The sequence below is a fragment of the Mus musculus genome, chromosome 8, assembly GCF_000001635.26.
Source record: "Mus musculus strain C57BL/6J chromosome 8, GRCm38.p6 C57BL/6J".
NCBI classification, from domain to species: domain Eukaryota; kingdom Metazoa; phylum Chordata; class Mammalia; order Rodentia; family Muridae; genus Mus; species Mus musculus.
The window spans coordinates 11,211,623-11,230,250 of record NC_000074.6 but is presented as its reverse complement, the minus strand read 5'-3'; the positions used below and the strand labels follow the sequence as shown (position 1 = coordinate 11,230,250).

General features: G+C 49.8%; 1 protein-coding gene across 3 annotated transcripts in view; it reads left to right on the top strand.

Annotated features, from left to right (window-relative positions):
• Nucleotides 1-18,628, top strand: part of Col4a1 (collagen, type IV, alpha 1) — a 114,467-nt gene that overhangs the window by 82,639 nt on the left and 13,200 nt on the right. For all 3 annotated transcript variants that reach the window (NR_133670.1, NM_009931.2, XM_017312555.2), the window contains exons 25-44: nucleotides 3,110-3,301; nucleotides 3,758-3,926; nucleotides 6,583-6,675; nucleotides 7,148-7,252; nucleotides 7,958-8,055; nucleotides 8,812-8,962; nucleotides 9,156-9,269; nucleotides 9,875-10,042; nucleotides 10,175-10,264; nucleotides 11,019-11,171; nucleotides 11,284-11,382; nucleotides 11,481-11,570; nucleotides 12,199-12,338; nucleotides 12,691-12,817; nucleotides 12,906-12,986; nucleotides 13,452-13,550; nucleotides 15,549-15,599; nucleotides 16,562-16,747; nucleotides 17,516-17,649; nucleotides 18,415-18,487. Coding sequence is in view for 2 of the 3 variants with exons in the window: in NM_009931.2 (NP_034061.2) it covers nucleotides 3,110-3,301; nucleotides 3,758-3,926; nucleotides 6,583-6,675; nucleotides 7,148-7,252; nucleotides 7,958-8,055; nucleotides 8,812-8,962; nucleotides 9,156-9,269; nucleotides 9,875-10,042; nucleotides 10,175-10,264; nucleotides 11,019-11,171; nucleotides 11,284-11,382; nucleotides 11,481-11,570; nucleotides 12,199-12,338; nucleotides 12,691-12,817; nucleotides 12,906-12,986; nucleotides 13,452-13,550; nucleotides 15,549-15,599; nucleotides 16,562-16,747; nucleotides 17,516-17,649; nucleotides 18,415-18,487 (2,413 nt within the window). In the remaining variant the exon portion in view is untranslated. The remainder of the gene's footprint in view (nucleotides 1-3,109; nucleotides 3,302-3,757; nucleotides 3,927-6,582; nucleotides 6,676-7,147; nucleotides 7,253-7,957; nucleotides 8,056-8,811; nucleotides 8,963-9,155; nucleotides 9,270-9,874; nucleotides 10,043-10,174; nucleotides 10,265-11,018; nucleotides 11,172-11,283; nucleotides 11,383-11,480; nucleotides 11,571-12,198; nucleotides 12,339-12,690; nucleotides 12,818-12,905; nucleotides 12,987-13,451; nucleotides 13,551-15,548; nucleotides 15,600-16,561; nucleotides 16,748-17,515; nucleotides 17,650-18,414; nucleotides 18,488-18,628) is intronic.

The following is an 18,628-nucleotide window of genomic DNA, read 5'->3' as shown; positions in this document are numbered from 1 at the left end:
CTCTGGCTAGAACCCAGGCCAGACATTCAGCTCCTGACCCAAGAGACCAGAAAAAACAAACAAACAAACAAACAAACAAACAAAAAGCAAAAAGAAAAGCAAAGAAGTAGGGGAGGGGAGGGACAGTTGGGGACTCATCAGGATAAAGAGGAAAACAGTCCACAACACAAAGGCTTTCCTCCTGCTTCCGGAAGCCAACTTTCCCAAGATGGGTACAGGCTCTGAGTAGAGGGGCACATAAACCGCTTCCCTGGAAGTCAGTCATTTCCCTCCTGATCACAGCTTCAGATGTGGTCCTCCTGTGTTGATGTGGCTGGAGGCTGGAAGGCATGGGCCAGAGGGATGTAGGAGGAGATGAAGATGCTCGGCTGTGGCTTTTCCTCTTTAGATGGTGTTTTGTGCCCTTTGCCCTTGAAAGCCAAGTGTCTGACTTTAGGAATGGACAACAGATCCCACAGGCACTGGGAACAATTAGCCAGAACCTGTGTCTGACTTGGCCCAGGGGCTAAGTGGATGTTATCAGAGGTAGATAGTACAGATGCTCCGTCCCCACTGGTTAAACAGCCAGTGCTAGGCTTTAAAGGCAGATATTGATCCCATAGGGGACTTGGATCAAAAGAGACTTTGGGTGGGACATCTTTCCAAAAACATCTCAGATCAGGATGTTGTGTGCCAAAGGTTGCTGAGACATTTTAGCATCATCAATGACACTTTTAAAGACTTCAAGGGGCTGGAGCAAAGGCTGTTCTTCCAGGGGACCTGAGTTCAATTCCCATCACCTGTGTAGCTGCCAACAACCATTTGTAAGATCAGCTCCAGGGGATTCGGTGGCTTTTTCTGATATCCATGGATATCAGGCACTTATATGGTGCAGCCATGTGTATAGGCAAAGCATCCATACATATTACATTTTAAAAATTAGAGAAAGCAAGATTATCTTCCTAAATCCTTAGCATCTCTTTGTCCCCGACATCCAGGAAGCAGATGAAAAGTCTTGGCTCTTCTAAAGCCTTTCAGATACAGGAAGGACATGACTGCAGACACATCATCCCAATGAAATTGACTCATTTCTGGAATGACGGCCATACAACACGGTAGAAAAAGGCCCGAGTGTCCAAGGAACGGCTTTGTCGGACTGTCTAGTTTCTTCCATGATTTATAACTACATATCTATGCATATTAACTCCAGAAAACAGACTAAGAAAGCCTCACCATTTGACAAAACAACAAGGTTTCTACAACCTTTTGTTAACATTTCCAGCAGGTGGCTGGCAGAAATAATTGTTTTTCGTTCTTCAGACTTGTGCAAACAATCCCATGTCCAGATCCTGGACTGGGTTAGCTCAGGGCTAGCCCAGACCACCTGCCACAGCTGAGGTGTTCTATGCCTGCATCACTATTCAGCTTGGTACCTAGGGCCGATGGTGGTGTTTGAGCCCTTTCTGAAGAATGGAACTTTTCAATTTCTAGTCTAAGTATTTAAATATTATAGCATGGGCACAGAGTAGCTGCTAAGAACTTGCCTTCTTGAGTGAGCCTCCACTAAAGCTTCATGTGTGGACCCCAAGGCTCTACAGGGCACAGTTGACTGGGTGACATCTTCTCTGTCCCCAGCCGGTGCACTTTGGCTTTGAGGAGCACCGGGAACAAGAAATTCAGTTATCCCTTCCATATTAGTCCCAGACTTGATGGACTTTGAGCAGGGCCCTAGAACCTCTGCAAGTCCCATCCCTGTGTGGGCCAGGGGCTTCAGTATGGAGCCCTCAGTGATGCTTAGGGAGTATGGGAGAGTGGATGGGCTTTGTGGACAGGAGCGCTTACTTTCGTACCCAGCTGCTTACACTTCCTGGCTGGGTAATCTCATATACATGGCTCACTTTTCTTTTAGACTGACAATCCCATGTCTTCCTTATAGAGTTGTGATAAATGGTACACAAGGGTCCTGCCACACATGGGTGTGTGACAGGCCATCTCCATTTTTTAAAAAAGATTTATTTATTTATTATATGTAAGTACATGATAGTTGATTTCAGACACACCAGAAGAGGGCATCCGGTCTCATTACAGATGGTTGTGAGCCACTGTGTGGTTGCTGGGATTTGAACTCAGGACCTTTGGAAGAACAGTCAGTGCTCTTAACTGCTGAGCCATCTCTCCAGCCCGGTCTCCGTTTTTTAAAAGTATACTTTTTGTATATATACATTTTGCTCTAAAGTAGTCTTCTCATCTCTCCCTCCGAGAGGTTTATGTTATAGGCACACACAGTGGTTTGTGATTCACTTCCACTCGCAGAACTTGACACAGCTTATGGAAAGAGATTAAAATAAATGTGTTACGGAGAGTCTGGATTCTGCCAGGTCCTCGGTGAGCCCAGCTGGGTGTGCCTTTCTCATCCCAGGAGACCAAGCAATTGGAACTGTTTCTTATGTTGTCATTTTCTCCGTGTATATCCACTCTCAAGGCAGCTGGAGGAGAGGGAGTGGCATTCTTTGTAGATTCAACTTCGTGGAACTAAAAATCTTTTGTGTGTCTCTTAATAGAGCCTTGGGAAAGTCCAAATAGCTTCCCCAAAACCCAATTAAAGAGCTGGCTCTGGGCTCCTTTCCCTGGGTCTGCCCAATCACCAGCACCCTGGAAGCCCCTTTGTCTCCCCGACCATGGGGTGTGGCTGCAAATGCAAAAAGCAAACCCGGAGCAGCTTCAGTGAGGAACACCCAGGCTGGGTGAATAATGGTGGCCCCAGATCTTGGGTGTCTCAGCTGCCTCAGCATTCACATACAGCATCCAGGAGTCGCACATGCGTAGTGTGCCAACACTTGCTGACACGTTCTCTGGAAGGTTTGTCAGTCATTAGGGGAAGGAAAGTAACTCAAGGATTTCTGGAAGCTGGGTTCAGTGTTGTTCCCCTGTCCCTTCTGATCCCGGTGGAATGCCTAACAAAGTACAGGAATCTAAGACAGCCGCTGATGGCCGTGGAGTTTCTGGTTAGCATCTACAGGACATCTAACAGTGTGGTGGTTCCTGATAGGGCGGATCCTCAGCCGGTGGCTGACTGCTGATGCGTCATCCCTCAGTAGTTCTTGGTGTCACAAGATGCTTTGTTTTCTAGGGTCCACAAGGTTCACCAGGGCTTATAGGCCAGCCTGGAGCTAAGGGAGAGCCTGGAGAGATATTTTTTGACATGCGACTCAAAGGTGACAAAGGAGACCCAGGTTTTCCGGGACAGCCTGGCATGCCAGGAAGAGCAGGAACTCCCGGAAGAGATGGCCACCCAGGACTCCCTGGACCCAAAGGCTCTCCGGTAGGTCCATTTCCAGAGTTGGAACACGTGTTTTACAAATGGGGAGTCTGCAAAGAGTAGAGAAATGAATGTTTTGGGTCACAACCATGGAACCTTACAGATGGCATAAGTTTGCTTCATGGCTCCTGAGCCAACATACATCAATGGATGTAGGGGTTAGTGGTGTAGACTTGTATAATAGGCTACAGATGGCTGAGGCTGTTTGATGTCTTGGGACTGAATAGATGAGTTTTCCTACCCTTATCCTCATGGGAACAATTCTAACGGTGCACCCATCATTGTTTGAAGTCTGGGATCCTAGACCTCTAGCTGTGACAACTGCTTGGGAGAAGGATGCTGGTGTTACTTGTTAACTCTTGTGACCCTGGTGGCTCCTGGCTAGGCTTTTGTCACTAGTTTTCTGTGGACGATGTAGGATTGTCATCTGACAGTCTTTTCTGTCTCTTGTCTCCTCAGGGTTCAATAGGATTGAAAGGAGAGCGAGGTCCTCCCGGAGGAGTTGGCTTCCCTGGTAGTCGTGGAGACATCGGCCCTCCTGGACCCCCAGGAGTTGGCCCCATTGGTCCTGTTGGTGAAAAAGGACAAGCAGGCTTTCCTGGAGGCCCTGGGTCCCCAGGTCTTCCAGGTGAGACTTCAGGGCCTGACGGGCAACTTCAAGGTCACAGAAACAAGGGCTCAGAGGTCCAGGGTACACAGTGTTTCACTTCTCCCCGGAAGAGGGGTGTGACTGGACCAGTCCTTCAGAGTTCTGTACCTCATTTCCCCCTGCGTCAGATGGGTCAGCTCACGCACAGAGACCACAGATCGGCTAAGTCAGCCCCTCAGGTAGAAGTAGGTGAAATGTGAGGCTATTTTTAAATTTTTATCCATTTTCTGATCCTTTTGGTGTCTGCATTTCCTAAGCAGTATAATCTTTACTCTCTGCCAATGCTCGGGCATCGTAAGTTGCAACATCCAGCTTGCTACTTAGTTCCTATTGGCTGAGGTCCCTTCCTGACTGTCTTTTGGTAGTTTATGTGCCAAGCCCCAAGCAGAGACTCACAATAAACACTGTGAGAGACTCAGCCCTGCCCTGCTGTGCTCTCTAACAAGGTTTATTAGAAATCTGTGCAAGGGTAACGTTTGCTTCCTATGTCAACCGTGCCCAGGTGACTGAGCGTGGCTGGCCCCTCTCTGCCTTGCATAAGTGGGTACTCCATAATGTAATCCCACACTGACCTGAACAAGTCTGAGGGCTCCTGAGACATTCTTGAATGGTGAGGGCAGAGGGCAGAAGTGGCTTACTACAGAGGAGGAAGCAATCCTGTGTACCGAGAAGGATTTAAACAGTTGTAAAGTTAATGAAGGATTTAAGGTGGTTGAAGACACTGTTAAGGAAGTGGATGCTCACAGTCATCCATTAGACAGAGCACAGGGTCCTCTATGAAGGAGCTAGAGAAAGGACCCAAGGGGCTAAGGGGGTTTGCAGCCCCATAGGAGGAACAACAGTATGAACTAACCAGTAACCCCAGCGCTCCCTGGGACTAAAGCACCAATCAAAGAAAACATGGAGAGTCTCATGGTTCTAGCTGCATATGTAACAGAGGATGGCCGAGCCAGTCACCAATGGGAGGAGAGGCCTTTGGTCCTGTGAAGGCTCTATGTCCCAGTATAGGGGAATGCCAGGGCTAGGAAGAAGGAGTGGGTGGGTTGGGGAGCAGGGGGAGGGGGGAGGGGGGAGGGGATAGGGGATTTTCGGAGGGAAAACTAGGAAAGGGGATAACATTTGAAAGTTAAATAAAGAAAATAACTAATAAAATAATAATAATAATAATAATAATAATAATGATGATGATGATGATAATAGCAGTGTTAAGGGACCCATGAATAGAATTTCCAGCAAAAACTTGGCAGGCACAGTTACACGGTGCCTCTGCACTCACAACTCTGATGATGGTTTCCTAGCCATGACTATAGCAAAGACCTTATCAACTTCTGTCCTCATTAGGGGCTTTGTTTTCTCCTGGAATGCAGTGTAAATCCTGTTCAATGGCAGAGTCCTAGTGTGGTGCTCTGAGCGTCTCTTTTGGCCTCTCTCATCTTCAGCACAGTCAGCAGGACTCTGTTGCTAACTATACTTTGTCAGTGGAGGACTGCAGTGTCTCTTTTACCTCTTCCCCATAAGCAGGGGGATACTGAGGGGCTTTAGGAAGACTGCAGCGAGCCAGGGAGAGGTGCCCCACGGAGCTGAGAGCTCCCATGGCCTCTGGGACCTGCAGAAGCCATGGAAGGAGTTAATCAGAATGGAGAGGGGTCAGCAGGGGAGCGCCTCCTGGGAGTTCCAGGCATCACAAGAAAGAGGGGTGTCAGAGGAGGTGCTGCTGGTTCTGTTGACCAGCTGTCCACGTTCTGGAGAGTTCCCTCCAGACCCTCTGAGCTTCTGGATCGGAAAGTTGACCTTTGATCTGCAGAGCGGTATTTATGTGGTGACATTAAAGACTGGATCCCAGGGTTTCATGGAGAGCAGATGCATGCTAGGGTCAGATGGCTCTCACAGTCTGTGGCGAGAGGCAGGCCAGTCATTCCTGGAGGGTCTCCTTATCTGGAATTCCCATGTGGACTGAGGAGTCCCTGTGCACACTTGGAAGAGTCCTGATTCTTTCTGAACGTCAATATGCTGACCTCCAGTGGCTCTCTAGGGCTTAACTGGGAAGAGATGGGGCCTGGAAGCAGAGCGCTTTGTGTTACCCCAGGGCGCTAGGGACTGTGACATTGCTAGAGTGGCCTAATCCACAGCCACCCACTTACCTGCTGTGTTCTAGCTAGCAGGCATGAATCCTGGAGAAGCAGAAAGCAACCGAGAGAGAGTCTGTCTGATGGATGAAAATAGTGTTTTGGGTTGTTTTGTTTTGTCTTTTGGTTTTTATTTATTTATTTAGGTTTTATTTGGAGGGGACGTGATAACCAAGAAATGACCCAGGGCTACCTTACTTTTTGTTATGGGAAATTTTCTAACTCTTCAGGGCTTGAATGCGAAACACTTAAGGAATCCAGAGTTGAGTAAACATTTTAGTCACGTGGGGCCACAAATCTTGAATATCTCTGGCTGAGATTCTAGATATGTGGGTGAGAAATGGGAAACCCAAGGACTTTTCCGTGCAGGGCTTCAGGGTGCCTCAGAGGATGGGGAGTGGTGGCTCCTTTGCAGTGTACTGGGAGGTTGCTGGGACATAACATCACCCTTACCGTCTTCAGAGAGGTGGAGATGTGACATATATGATTCTATTGTTTTCTTCCCTCAGGCCCAAAGGGTGAGGCAGGAAAGGTTGTCCCACTCCCTGGCCCCCCAGGAGCTGCAGGACTTCCAGGATCCCCTGGCTTCCCAGGGCCACAAGGTACTGTTGATGTCTCGCTTGCCTGGGTACCATAGTGCTACCACAGGGATAGCACAGTGCTACCACAGGGCAACCACAGAGGTACCACAGGAGTACCATAGGGCTACCACAGGGCTACCACAGGGTTACCATAGTGCTACCACAGAGCTACCACAGGGCTACCACAGGGGTACCACAAGAAGGCTACCACAGGGCTACCACAGGGGTACCATAGTGTTACCACAGAGCTATCACAGGGGTACCACAGGGCAACCGCAGAGGTACCACAGGAGTACCATAGGGCTACCACAGGGGTACCACAAGGCTACCATAGGGGTACCATAGTGCTACCACAGAGCTACCACAAGGCTACCACAGGGCTATCACAGGGGGTAACAAAGGGCTACCACAGGGCTACCACAGTAGTATCATAGGGCTACCACAGGCTTCCTTAGACATTCCTCACATTGACCGTTCACCTTTCTCACCACAGGTGACCGAGGCTTCCCAGGAACCCCAGGACGTCCAGGCATCCCGGGAGAGAAAGGTGCTGTGGGCCAGCCAGGAATTGGATTTCCTGGGCTTCCTGGCCCCAAAGGTGAGCCTAGTGAGGGGCTGTGATTCTGACCAGAAGACCAACTGGGGAAGGGTAGTCTGTCATTCGGTGACTGGTCTGTGGTCAGGGTCTTGGTATTTGCTTCCTACGAATCTGTGAGAAAGAGAGACTCTGGCATGAAGGACACCCTCGGTCCCTCCATGTGTTCAGGTCCCTCAGATGACAATGTCCCTACCACCTCAGGCCATTCGCTAATGAGCATGGTGTCATCCTGAATAGAGGGTTAGGTCTGCTCCAGACACAGGCAGCTGATGAGGAATACGTAGCCTGCCTGGCATCGCCACACACTGTTTCTGTCTACATGACGTGCTAGTTGCTTTGTTCGGTGCTGTGACAAAATCCCTGACAAAGGCAGGAAGGGTTTGGCTCACAGATTGAAGGTTCATCACAGTGGGGAAGACCCTGTCGTTGCAGTGTGAGGTGGCTGCTCACATTACAGTCAGGGAAGGGAGAAGGAGAGAGAGAGAGAGAGAGAGAGAGAGAGAGAGAACGAACCCCATGGGATGGCTCCATATCCATGAGGTCATTTCACCCCCTGAACTCAGCCCAGAAACCCCTTTACAGGTATGCCAAGAACTTTTGTCTCTGAGGTAGTTTTAGACCCTGACAGTTTCAGACACAAGTGAAAGTGAAGAGTGTTGGGGAGAGCCCTTGCATCTGTAACTGTTTTCTGACTCTTCCACACAGGTGTTGATGGCTTGCCTGGAGAGATAGGACGGCCTGGGAGTCCAGGTCGCCCTGGATTTAACGGCTTACCTGGCAACCCAGGACCTCAAGGTCAAAAGGTGGGTGCTGACTCTCCCAGGCTGCCTGGTCCTCATCCTTGTTAATTGAGCATATACTATGTGGATTGTTAATCTTGTGGGATGGTTTTCTTTTTTAATGGCACAGTGTACAAGAGGCAGAAGGGAAAGCAATTGTTTCAGATTTGTGAACGTTTCTTGTCTGTGTGCTGGGTCCCAGTGTGCAATGTGTTTCTAACTGTGAGTGACAGGTGAGAGCTGTTTGAGAGCCACTGTCAGAGAAGAAATAAGTCAATCAGGAGGGTGACACGTAGGATGTTCCAGTCAAGGCTTCAAGGCTGCTGTGTCTGTAAGGGCCACCCTGGTGGGTCTTTAGCTTCTACTCTTGGCACCAACAGAGCTCCTTCCAATTGTGACAACTGTGAACATATCCCCCTCTTTGCTTCGTGTGCCCTGGGTAGACATGCTGCTGGCCCAACCTGTGCTACGTAATATAGCAGTTTGCTTGCCCCCGAGTATATACCTTATGCATCTTCCTAGACCGGATGGAAGTTTTGGGGTGACTACTGGTCATGCCTCTCCTCTTCTAGTTAGAGGAGACAGAGGGAAGCCACTGGCAGCATGAATGTGAAGTGGGAGAAAGGGCTCAGGGCTATTGTTAACCATTGCCCATGTTGGAACTAGTCTGGTCCTGTCCTCACTCTCTTGGGAGAGAGCATGGGTGACAGGTGACATGCCTCGGTAACCCAGAGCCAACACTGATGATTAATTTGTTCCTGGTGTCTTGGGGATTTCCAGGGAGAACCTGGCATTGGGCTTCCAGGACTCAAAGGGCAACCAGGCCTTCCAGGCATTCCCGGTACACCTGGAGAGAAGGGTAGCATCGGGGGACCCGGCGTTCCAGGAGAACAGGGGTTGACAGGCCCCCCAGGACTCCAGGGGATCAGAGGTAATGCTTCAGACTGTGTCAGGGTGCCTGCTTGCTTTATGTGCCCGGAGCGTCGGCTGTGTGATTAGTCCATGTTGATTAGGCGGGTGGGGAGACTCTGTGAGGGTTTTGTGGCTGAGGCTGTTGTAGAGATGGATTGCTTACGGGAAGGGATACATTCTAACCTCTGACTTACTCCTATCCTTCCTGACAGGTGACCCAGGGCCTCCTGGAGTTCAAGGCCCAGCAGGTCCACCAGGGGTCCCAGGAATAGGGCCACCCGGAGCTATGGGCCCTCCCGGAGGGCAAGGACCACCAGGGTCATCAGGTGATATGACTGTCCCTTTCTCAGAGCCTGTGAAGTGTGGGGTGAGCGGGGAGGTTGGCATAGTTGTCAAAATAAAGGGAGGGATGGGGGAGTATATTCTAGTTTTGTTTGGTTGTTTGCTTAATCCAAACATTACAGGCTCCCGTTATTTCCTCCCTCTGAACCCATTTAATGTGCCAAAGAAATCTGTTATAGATTCAGTAGCATTTAAGATTTTATTTAACATAGTGTCTTCCCGTTATCTTTGTTAGGAGCCTTGCTAAGTTGTTGATAATCAAGCTAATCGATTCTTTGTCTAGTTGGCTTTGTCCTTGTACCAATAGTCCCAGGGCTATGTTAGTATTGGGGGAAAGGGTAACATAGTCAATGAAAGCTAGCCAACATTAGCTGGGGCCAGTGGTTGTACAAAGTTACTGGTAATCCTCAATGGCAGAAAGAAGGATCTTCTCTTATGAGATGACTTATCCACTGCAGTGCTGACCCTGAACTCAGCACCGTCCAAGCTCCCAGTGCTCGCATGCTTACCTGCCGTCCTCAGACAGCACTCTACAACACTATGTCCATTCTAGAACATTCTATAAGCTACTCCCTTTGTCCAATCTCAGGTCCACCTGGAATTAAAGGAGAGAAAGGGTTCCCTGGATTCCCCGGACTGGATATGCCTGGCCCCAAAGGCGATAAAGGCTCTCAAGGACTTCCTGGCCTCACAGGACAGTCAGGCCTCCCTGGCCTTCCTGGACAGCAGGGGACACCTGGAGTTCCAGGGTTCCCAGGTAAGTGACACCTGAACTTGGCCTGGATCACTCAAGAGGGAGCATGGCTTTCTTCTTTCCTGAATCCAGGCCATTTACCTACCACTGGAGGTCCATGTGGGGATGTGTTCTTAACATTTCTTTTGACCATAGGTTCTAAAGGTGAAATGGGTGTCATGGGAACCCCGGGACAACCAGGCTCGCCAGGACCAGCAGGCACCCCAGGGTTACCTGGAGAAAAAGGTAGGAGGGCTGAGGGCTGGCAAACCACGTTGTGTCATATTGTGTGGTGTCTGTATTTCTTGAGAATCCTGGAAGGTTCTTGCACTGTTACAGATCACATTTAGCTTTAAGACGTAGATGAGAGGAAAGGACTGGAAGATAGCTCTCCTTCAGAGGAACTAGCTCTGTGCATAGATCATGGGCACACAGTGTTAATGGCTGTCTAGCTGGTGTGGAGAAGATGGGAATGACTTAGTCTCTCTCTGCAAGAAATGTGGGCTCTCCATTTACATGGGGGTACAAGTCCTGCATCAAGAGAGCCACATTAGTAGAACCCACTTCATGGGCAAGCCCAGATTTTTATTTTTTGTTCTCTGAAATTGATCCAAAATCCTGTTCTTAAAAAACGCTGACTGTAAACATAAGGCACAAAAAAGGGAAGTTGATGTCGGGATGCAGAAACTTTCCAGTCTGTCATTTGTTTATATTTGGGGGACACTCGAGAGTGATGGAGAACAGAGGTTGAGGAAGACATCTGGGAAGGAGGCATGAGGAGTCCATCTAAGAGTCATGTGTTGCGATTGCTGGCAGATAATGAACTTTAGAAGGAGGCTTCACAATGCCCCTCCCCTGTGGCTCAGACTCTCGCCGCCATGGTCAGCTCTTGCCATGTTCTAGTTCCTTCCTGACTTTGCAGGTACTGGCTGGCAAGAGTCCCCTCCAGACACAGCTGGGTCTGGATCTCACTGGGGGCTTGCTTCCATTTCCTCCACAGGGGACCATGGCCTTCCGGGCTCCTCAGGACCCAGGGGCGACCCTGGCTTCAAAGGTGATAAAGGTGACGTTGGGCTTCCTGGCATGCCAGGATCCATGGAGCATGTGGACATGGGGAGCATGAAGGGACAGAAAGGAGACCAGGGAGAGAAAGGTGAGTGGAAGAGACAGGCAGGCCTCACTGGGGCATCATATCATCCTGCTTTCTACAGCAATTGCTTACGAAGCAGATGTGGAAGCTCACTATGTTTTTTTGTGGCCTACAGGACAAATCGGACCCACTGGTGATAAAGGTTCCCGAGGAGACCCTGGAACACCAGGAGTACCTGGGAAGGATGGGCAGGCAGGGCATCCCGGACAGCCAGGTAGGTGTGGACAGTATAGCCACAGTCGTTGTCAAGAAACCTGCTTCTCAGTGCTCTCCGCAGATGTTTACCTGTGGGATTTTTCTCCGTTATTCTAGGGCCTAAAGGTGACCCAGGCCTTAGTGGGACACCAGGATCCCCTGGACTCCCTGGACCCAAAGGATCAGTTGGAGGAATGGGCTTGCCAGGTAACCTGACTGTGGACTCAAAAGTCTCTAACATACACTGTGTGTGCACGGGGCTGGTGGGATGTGCGCAGGGCAGCACTTGGAAGATCCAGGGCCTGACAGCCGTGTCTCTCATCTAGGGTGGATGGCTTTCGACTGACACTGATTGGCATTGGCTGACAATGGCTATAGTGTCTGTAATGATTGCTAAAAATGAATAAGTGATGCACACTGGAAAGTGAAGTCTGAGCTACCCATGGATAAGTGGGTTAGCTGGGGAGGTGTTTCTCAGCACAGGCTGGGAAGTGATAGTCAAAACTGGAAGCCTGCCTTCCTATCTCCTCTCAGGTCTTTGGGAGGAATTCCAATGACTTGCTATGACAGTCTAGGCTGCTGGTGGTATACCTGTGTCTGTGTGTCATAGGTCCATATATGGCGTGTGAATCTTCACACTGCCTCACAGTCCTCGGAACTGATGGTTCCGCATCGGCAGAGCTGTGTTCTCCCTATACAGTGATGGTCTTTCAAAGGCAGGGGGAAGCTTAGCTTGCCTGAGGACCCCTGGCTGTGTTGGTGGCAGACTGATAAGCAGAGCGATTTGTGTTGAGCGTCAGCCATTAAGTCCAAGTTCTATTGTCTGTGTCACTAGGTTCGCCTGGAGAAAAAGGTGTGCCTGGCATCCCTGGCTCACAGGGTGTCCCTGGCTCACCTGGAGAGAAGGGAGCCAAAGGAGAGAAAGGGCAGTCAGGTCTACCTGGCATTGGGATTCCGGGACGGCCTGGTGACAAGGTGATCATCTCCTGCCCCGTGACAATGTCCCTGACACTTACCAACTATCTCAGCACAACTATGATACAGCTCTCCCTCTGACTAACTCTGTCATGTCCTCCTGTTCACTGCCTTTTCTCCCAAGGGCAAACTCTAGAATCTCTCTGAGAGGGTGAGGGTGGCCGCATATCACAGGGAGGAAGAAGAGGGGCGGGCTGGGGAGCTTGGCAGATGGAGAGAATGTCTTTTCTGGAAAGCCCAGCAAATGGGATTCTCCAGTGTGATTGATACTCACGGCCTCTCTTACCTAGAAATCTGCTACCTAGAAAGTGCTTCCAGACCTGTAGGTGACACGTCTGCTTCTTCCTCACAGGGAGACCAGGGCCTTGCTGGCTTCCCAGGCAGCCCCGGTGAGAAGGGAGAGAAAGGCAGTGCCGGAACCCCAGGGATGCCAGGGTCCCCAGGCCCGAGAGGTTCTCCGGGGAACATCGGCCATCCAGGTATGGGGGCTGGGCAAGCTCTGGCAGAAAGGTACAGGTGAAGAAAACCTAGCTGCATACAACTTCTGAACTTTCATTTCCTCTTTAGGAAGCCCAGGCCTGCCTGGAGAGAAAGGGGATAAAGGCCTCCCAGGACTGGATGGCGTTCCTGGTGTCAAAGGAGAAGCAGGTAGAGATGGACCCTTTGCTGGCACTTGGGTGAAAAGATGAGGAGCGCCCAGGCTTCATGGGGGTTGGGGAGTGTAGTCTCAGCCTCATGGGAGAATTCTTCACACTGAAGCAGGCCCTAGTATGTTATCTGGGGTCTAGGGCCAGCTGGTTTATCCCTCCACTTTCAGATCCACAGGCAGAGTCTGTAAAGCGTTTGAGGTCTTTGGGAAATGAAGCCAGCATCTCCAAGCTGCTTTTGTAGTGAGAAGAGCATTTCAGATATCTCCCTCCTCTCTGTGCAAGCATTGGGTGGGGGTCTATGCTGTTCCTAGCAGCAGAAAAGAACCTGTTGGAACGGATCAGAGCTGACATCAGGGATACCAGGGATGCAGGGAACAGCTCTTTCTGATGTGGGAAAGGGGCCACTTCTCAGACGCCACGGTGCTAAGGACAGTCCACAAGTGATCATATCTTTCTCCCCAAGGTCTCCCTGGGACTCCTGGCCCCACAGGCCCAGCTGGCCAGAAGGGAGAGCCGGGCAGCGATGGAATCCCGGGGTCGGCAGGAGAGAAGGGTGAACAAGGTGAGTCTTGTTCCTGCTTCCCAGCAGAAGCCATGCTGTTCCCTCAGAGACTGCAGCGCCATGATGATCGAACACAGAGGTCTCAGTGCTGAGTTCCTTGCGGCTCCGAAAATATAGATGTGGACTGGAGGGATGGGATTGGATCAGGGAGGGATGCTCATTCCTTCTGTGAGTGAAGCGCTTCCCTGGAGGGTGGGTCCAGAGACACAGATGCGGGGCTGCCGGGCAGGAATGCCTCCCTTTCTGTTTCCCCTGTGTTCACTGTGACAAAACCAAACCAAACAGCCAAGAGAATTCTGTCCAGCATTTTCCCCAGTTTGGGAAGGAGTCCTAGTCTTCCAGGGTCTGGGGGTCTTGTGGTTACTGTTGCTTCCTGTGTCTGCTCCTGTTACTGATAGAAGAGCTGTCGTGGCAGGACCGCAGGTTTTTAGCTATAGCTGTGTTGGGCAGGAATGGAGCAGCAGGGGCTCCTTGCTATCACCGCTGGCTGCTCTTCAGTTCCCTTACTCATTCTCTATAGACATCATGTATAAGAAGCCCTTTCCACTTCCTCCTCCTGTTTACCCACTGCTATGTGAAGCCCACTCTCCTGCCCACTACCCAGCTCTCTGTGCTCCACCCACTCGACGGGATGAAGAGTCAGTCAGATGGTCATCTGAGAAAAGCCAGACTGCGTGTCTCTGCCGTAGTCACCACTACCCAGGACTGACTGGGGTGTTTTTACTCTGGCCAAGTAGAACTCAAGAGTAGGAATCTCCCTATGCTGCTGTCCCTTTGGAACCCTTGGCTTTATGCAGTGGTGATTGGCAGCAGCCAGCAGCATCAGATGGTATCTCTGAGTGCTTGAAGGTGTGTGGGACCCTCAGTAGCTGGTGGCACAGCTGTCAGGCCTAGAGTGTCTGGGACACTGGGCTCTTAAAGTGCTGCAGGTCCCTGGAATTCTAGCAACAAGGGCCTGCCTGCCCTTTCTCATCTTAAGCCTTTTCCAACGGTTATTTTCTCTGCGGCTTCTGCTGTCTTTTTTTGCCCTGGCAACTCTCTGAAGTTCTTCAGCCACTCTCTGGTCTCTGTTGCCACAGTCTCCTCTTGTGTTCTCTCCTCTTGTCTGTTTTATTGGTGATAAAGAGCCAAATGTGTCCAAGAAATCTGGCCTTCCATAGTGAGGCCTTTCACAGATAAACAAGACTGGGCAAAAAATGACCACTTAGAGAAAGCCTCTTTTTGAACACCAGGGGGCAGCAGACTAGGGACAGGAGCCAAGCTCCCTCTTATAGTGCTGGGGTGTATGTCATAGTTGTTTGCACCAATCGCAAACCTTCCTTTCTGCTGGGCCACCAGTGGGAGGTGCTTCTTCTGTAGTCTGGGTGAAGATGGCTTCAGGGTCCTTTAGAATTCTCTGGGCTTTGAGTTGCTCTGTTCTGAGGTCTACCCAGAGCCATTAGAGTTTCCTTAGACTGTAAGGGATCCAGACAGCCAGGCTGCAATGAAGGCAGTCCACTGGGTACCAGAAACGTATCTGCTTGACTGGTGGATTTCCTATTTGAGGCTGCCCGGGGCCTTATAAGGGTAGGGTCTGCACAATAGCTGCCAGTTTCCACACAGAAAGTTTAAAAAACGATGTTTATGATAAAGACACCAGGGAGCACTCTCAATTCTAGCAGCAATCAAAGGGAATTGGTAGCATCTGTCAGGGCCTCGCTGTGTTTACCTTCTGCCCTAGTGCCCAGGGAAAGGTGAGCCTTCTGTCCTGCCTCTGTAGGAGAAAGAGTGTCATTAGCGCAGATCATTTCTGCTCAGCACCTTAATGAGCCAAACAGAAAGGTCTTCAAGGAGAACGCATGATGAGACAGTTGCAGAGGTGTAGCTTTGCTCCCAGGTTCCACGGGACTCCTCAGGGCACTCTTTAAGTGCTGCGTGGTGTCAGGGCACATGGGGCATGGCCTCCCACTGTCTCTGCAGCTGAGTAAGAGACTGTTGTTTTCTGTCCTCACCCTGTAGGTGTTCCAGGAAGAGGCTTCCCCGGCTTCCCTGGCTCCAAAGGAGACAAAGGTAACGCTCTCAGCTTCGCACCTTTGTGTGGAGTGGTCCACGGAACTCAGCATGTCCCCCTTAGCAAAGCAGTGACCGTGTCTAGTGGCTGATAGATGTCTGATGATTGCACCATCTGATTCACGCGTGATGTGATATGTGGTACCTGCCAAATACCTTATGATGTCATTATTGCTTACGTTTTGAGTAGCATGTAAACATGCGTTCCCATCCCTGGTAATCTTCTGTAGTTTCTTTTTAATTAATCAGTTAAATGCATATGCTTGAATGTGTGTGTGTGTGTGTGTGTGTGTGTGTGTGTAGGAGGTTGTAAGCTGCCATGGGGTACTGGAAACTGAGCTTGGGTCCTCTGCAAGAGCAGTGAGTGCTCCTGACTGCAGAGCCAGCTATCTAGCCCTTACTTTATTATTTTTTTAAAAGTAGCTTTATTGGGCTAACATTACCATATGATAGACAGCACATATTTAAAATGTGCTGTTGTTCTTCAAGTTTTGACTCATCTATGCATCCACAGAAACAGTGCATTCTGGGTAGTGTCACAGCTGTCACCCAATGGCTGTCCCACTGGTTCTGATCCTCCATATTGTATCCTGAAGTCCTCAGGCCCCTCAAACAAATACCCATGTTAATTTAGGAGCCACGAATGATACTGTATCTTATACAAGTTTCATGCAAGCCTGGCTTCTTCCCATAGAGTATCTGGTTTACAGCTTTCCTGTTGTCTGTATTGATAATTCACTTGTGAAGCCTAAGTAGGGTCCCATTGCATCCTTGTAACAGTTTGCTTTGTCCATGTCTTGGGATGAGCCTACTCTTGGTTTTAGTAGTATAGTTGCTTGAAGACTTCAAAACACATTTAAGATACACATATAAGATCTCTGGCTGTCACCGCAGTGTAGCATCTCTATGGACTCTGCTCCTCTGGTCACCATCATCTCTCTCTCTCTCTCTCTCCTGTGCAGGCTCCAAGGGTGAAGTGGGTTTCCCTGGCCTAGCTGGAAGTCCTGGAATTCCTGGAGTCAAAGGCGAGCAAGGGTTCATGGGTCCTCCTGGCCCTCAAGGACAACCTGGCTTACCTGGCACTCCTGGTCACCCTGTGGAGGGGCCCAAAGGAGACCGAGGACCTCAGGGTCAACCTGGCCTGCCAGGTAAGGGCTTTTCACCAGACACATGCTCAAGTTAACAACTCAGAGCTGCGCTTGGGTCTCTGTTGAACTGGTCTCTGTGGTTTCCTTTCTGTTGAGGTATTACTTAGAGAGCAGCATGAGAGAAGATTACAGAGAGAGGTGCAGTAGAGATACCATTTGGATTTTTGCTTTAACTGGGGCAATGCTCGAATGTTTGCCACCCTGAGCTTGCCTCCTGTGGTTGTGGAGGACCCTGGACACTGTGGCTTCAGTATTTTGGAAGCCAACACTGTGACATTCACATGAACACCTCAATGGTGCTGTACGCCCCCGACTTTATAACCACGTGGCTTTACTATTGACTTATTTTAGTGGTACTGGGGATGGAACATAGGCTTTGTGTATGCTAGGCAAATATTTTACTATTGAGTTACACACTCAGCCATTTTATTAATGTTGTTGTTTTGAGTCAGGTTCTCACAAAGTTGTCCCCACTGGCCTTGAATCAGTAACTCTGTAGCCTAATACCAGTGAACTGGGTCTCCTGCTGCTTCAGTCTCTGGTATAGCTGGGGTGACAGACCTGGGCCGCCAGTGCCAGCATTTGGGTGCTGAGTCTGTTGTTTGTATGAGCACCCTTCCTTGATTTCCTGGAGGCCTGTGTTACTCTACAAGGCCATGGTGTTATGGTTGCAGAGAGTTGATAGCAGTGTGACTGTACCATAGCCCAGTGACACAGTCCACTATAGTACCAACCACCCTAACCCTGCGTCTTTGTTCTTTGCATTAGGGCATCCGGGACCTATGGGGCCGCCAGGGTTCCCAGGAATCAATGGGCCAAAAGGTGACAAGGGAAATCAAGGTTGGCCAGGAGCTCCGGGGGTTCCAGGCCCTAAGGGAGACCCAGGATTCCAAGGCATGCCGGTGAGTGATTGAGTGTAGAATTGATTTTCAAAAGGAACTTTTTGGTCAAGAGTATTATTATATGTGTGTGTATGTGTTTCTATATGTGTGCACATGTGTGATACCGCCCAGCCCTTAAAGCAGTTCCTTCCTTTGGGATCAGCATAGGAAAGTATTGCATGTGCTTTTATAATCTATTTTATAGAGCCATTAAACAGGAAATGCTATACTGCTGCAGATTATAGTTCAGTGCCCGACTTTACAACCCATTTACAAATTCAGTGCAAGTATTCAGTATCTTGGTAAAGAGCAGTTCTTCACAGCCTGAGAATTGTCTTCTAGAGTTGGCAGAGGCTCAGGTGTTTTAAAATATTTTCTCCATAATTAAAATAATAATTCAGATGGGGCATGAGGCTGGTTTTAAGGAACACTCACTGCCCTTTGACGATGAAGAGACCAGAAGGGTGGTATGGTCCTGATAGAACTGGGTTTGTTTCCATGGCAACTGTCCATGGTATTGTGGCTGTGTCATGGCATCATGCTGGTGGGTGGGGACAGCGGCTACAAGCTCGAAGGAACTGCTGTGTATATGGACCAGTAAAGAGAGACCAGGGGACCAGTGTTGCAGTTATCTTCTCGTGTTCTGTCGTTTAAAGAATTGTATGACCCACCTGAGCTCACAAACTCCTGTGCAGAACACAGAAGTGCTTTTTGCCTGACAGGGTACGCAGGGTACAAACTGGGTGTCTAGAGCCATGTCCAGCTCACACTTCCTTTGGTACCTAGGGCATTGGCGGCTCTCCAGGGATCACAGGTTCAAAGGGAGATATGGGACTGCCCGGAGTTCCAGGATTTCAAGGTAAGACCATGAGGCCTGACAGCCTTGTTGTTGAGGGGATACTGTCCCAAAGGCTGCCTGAGCTCCAAGCTTCCATATTCAGATGCTGACATGGCCTCAGCAAGAGATAATGTTATCTTTAAGTTAAAAATGCAGTGAATT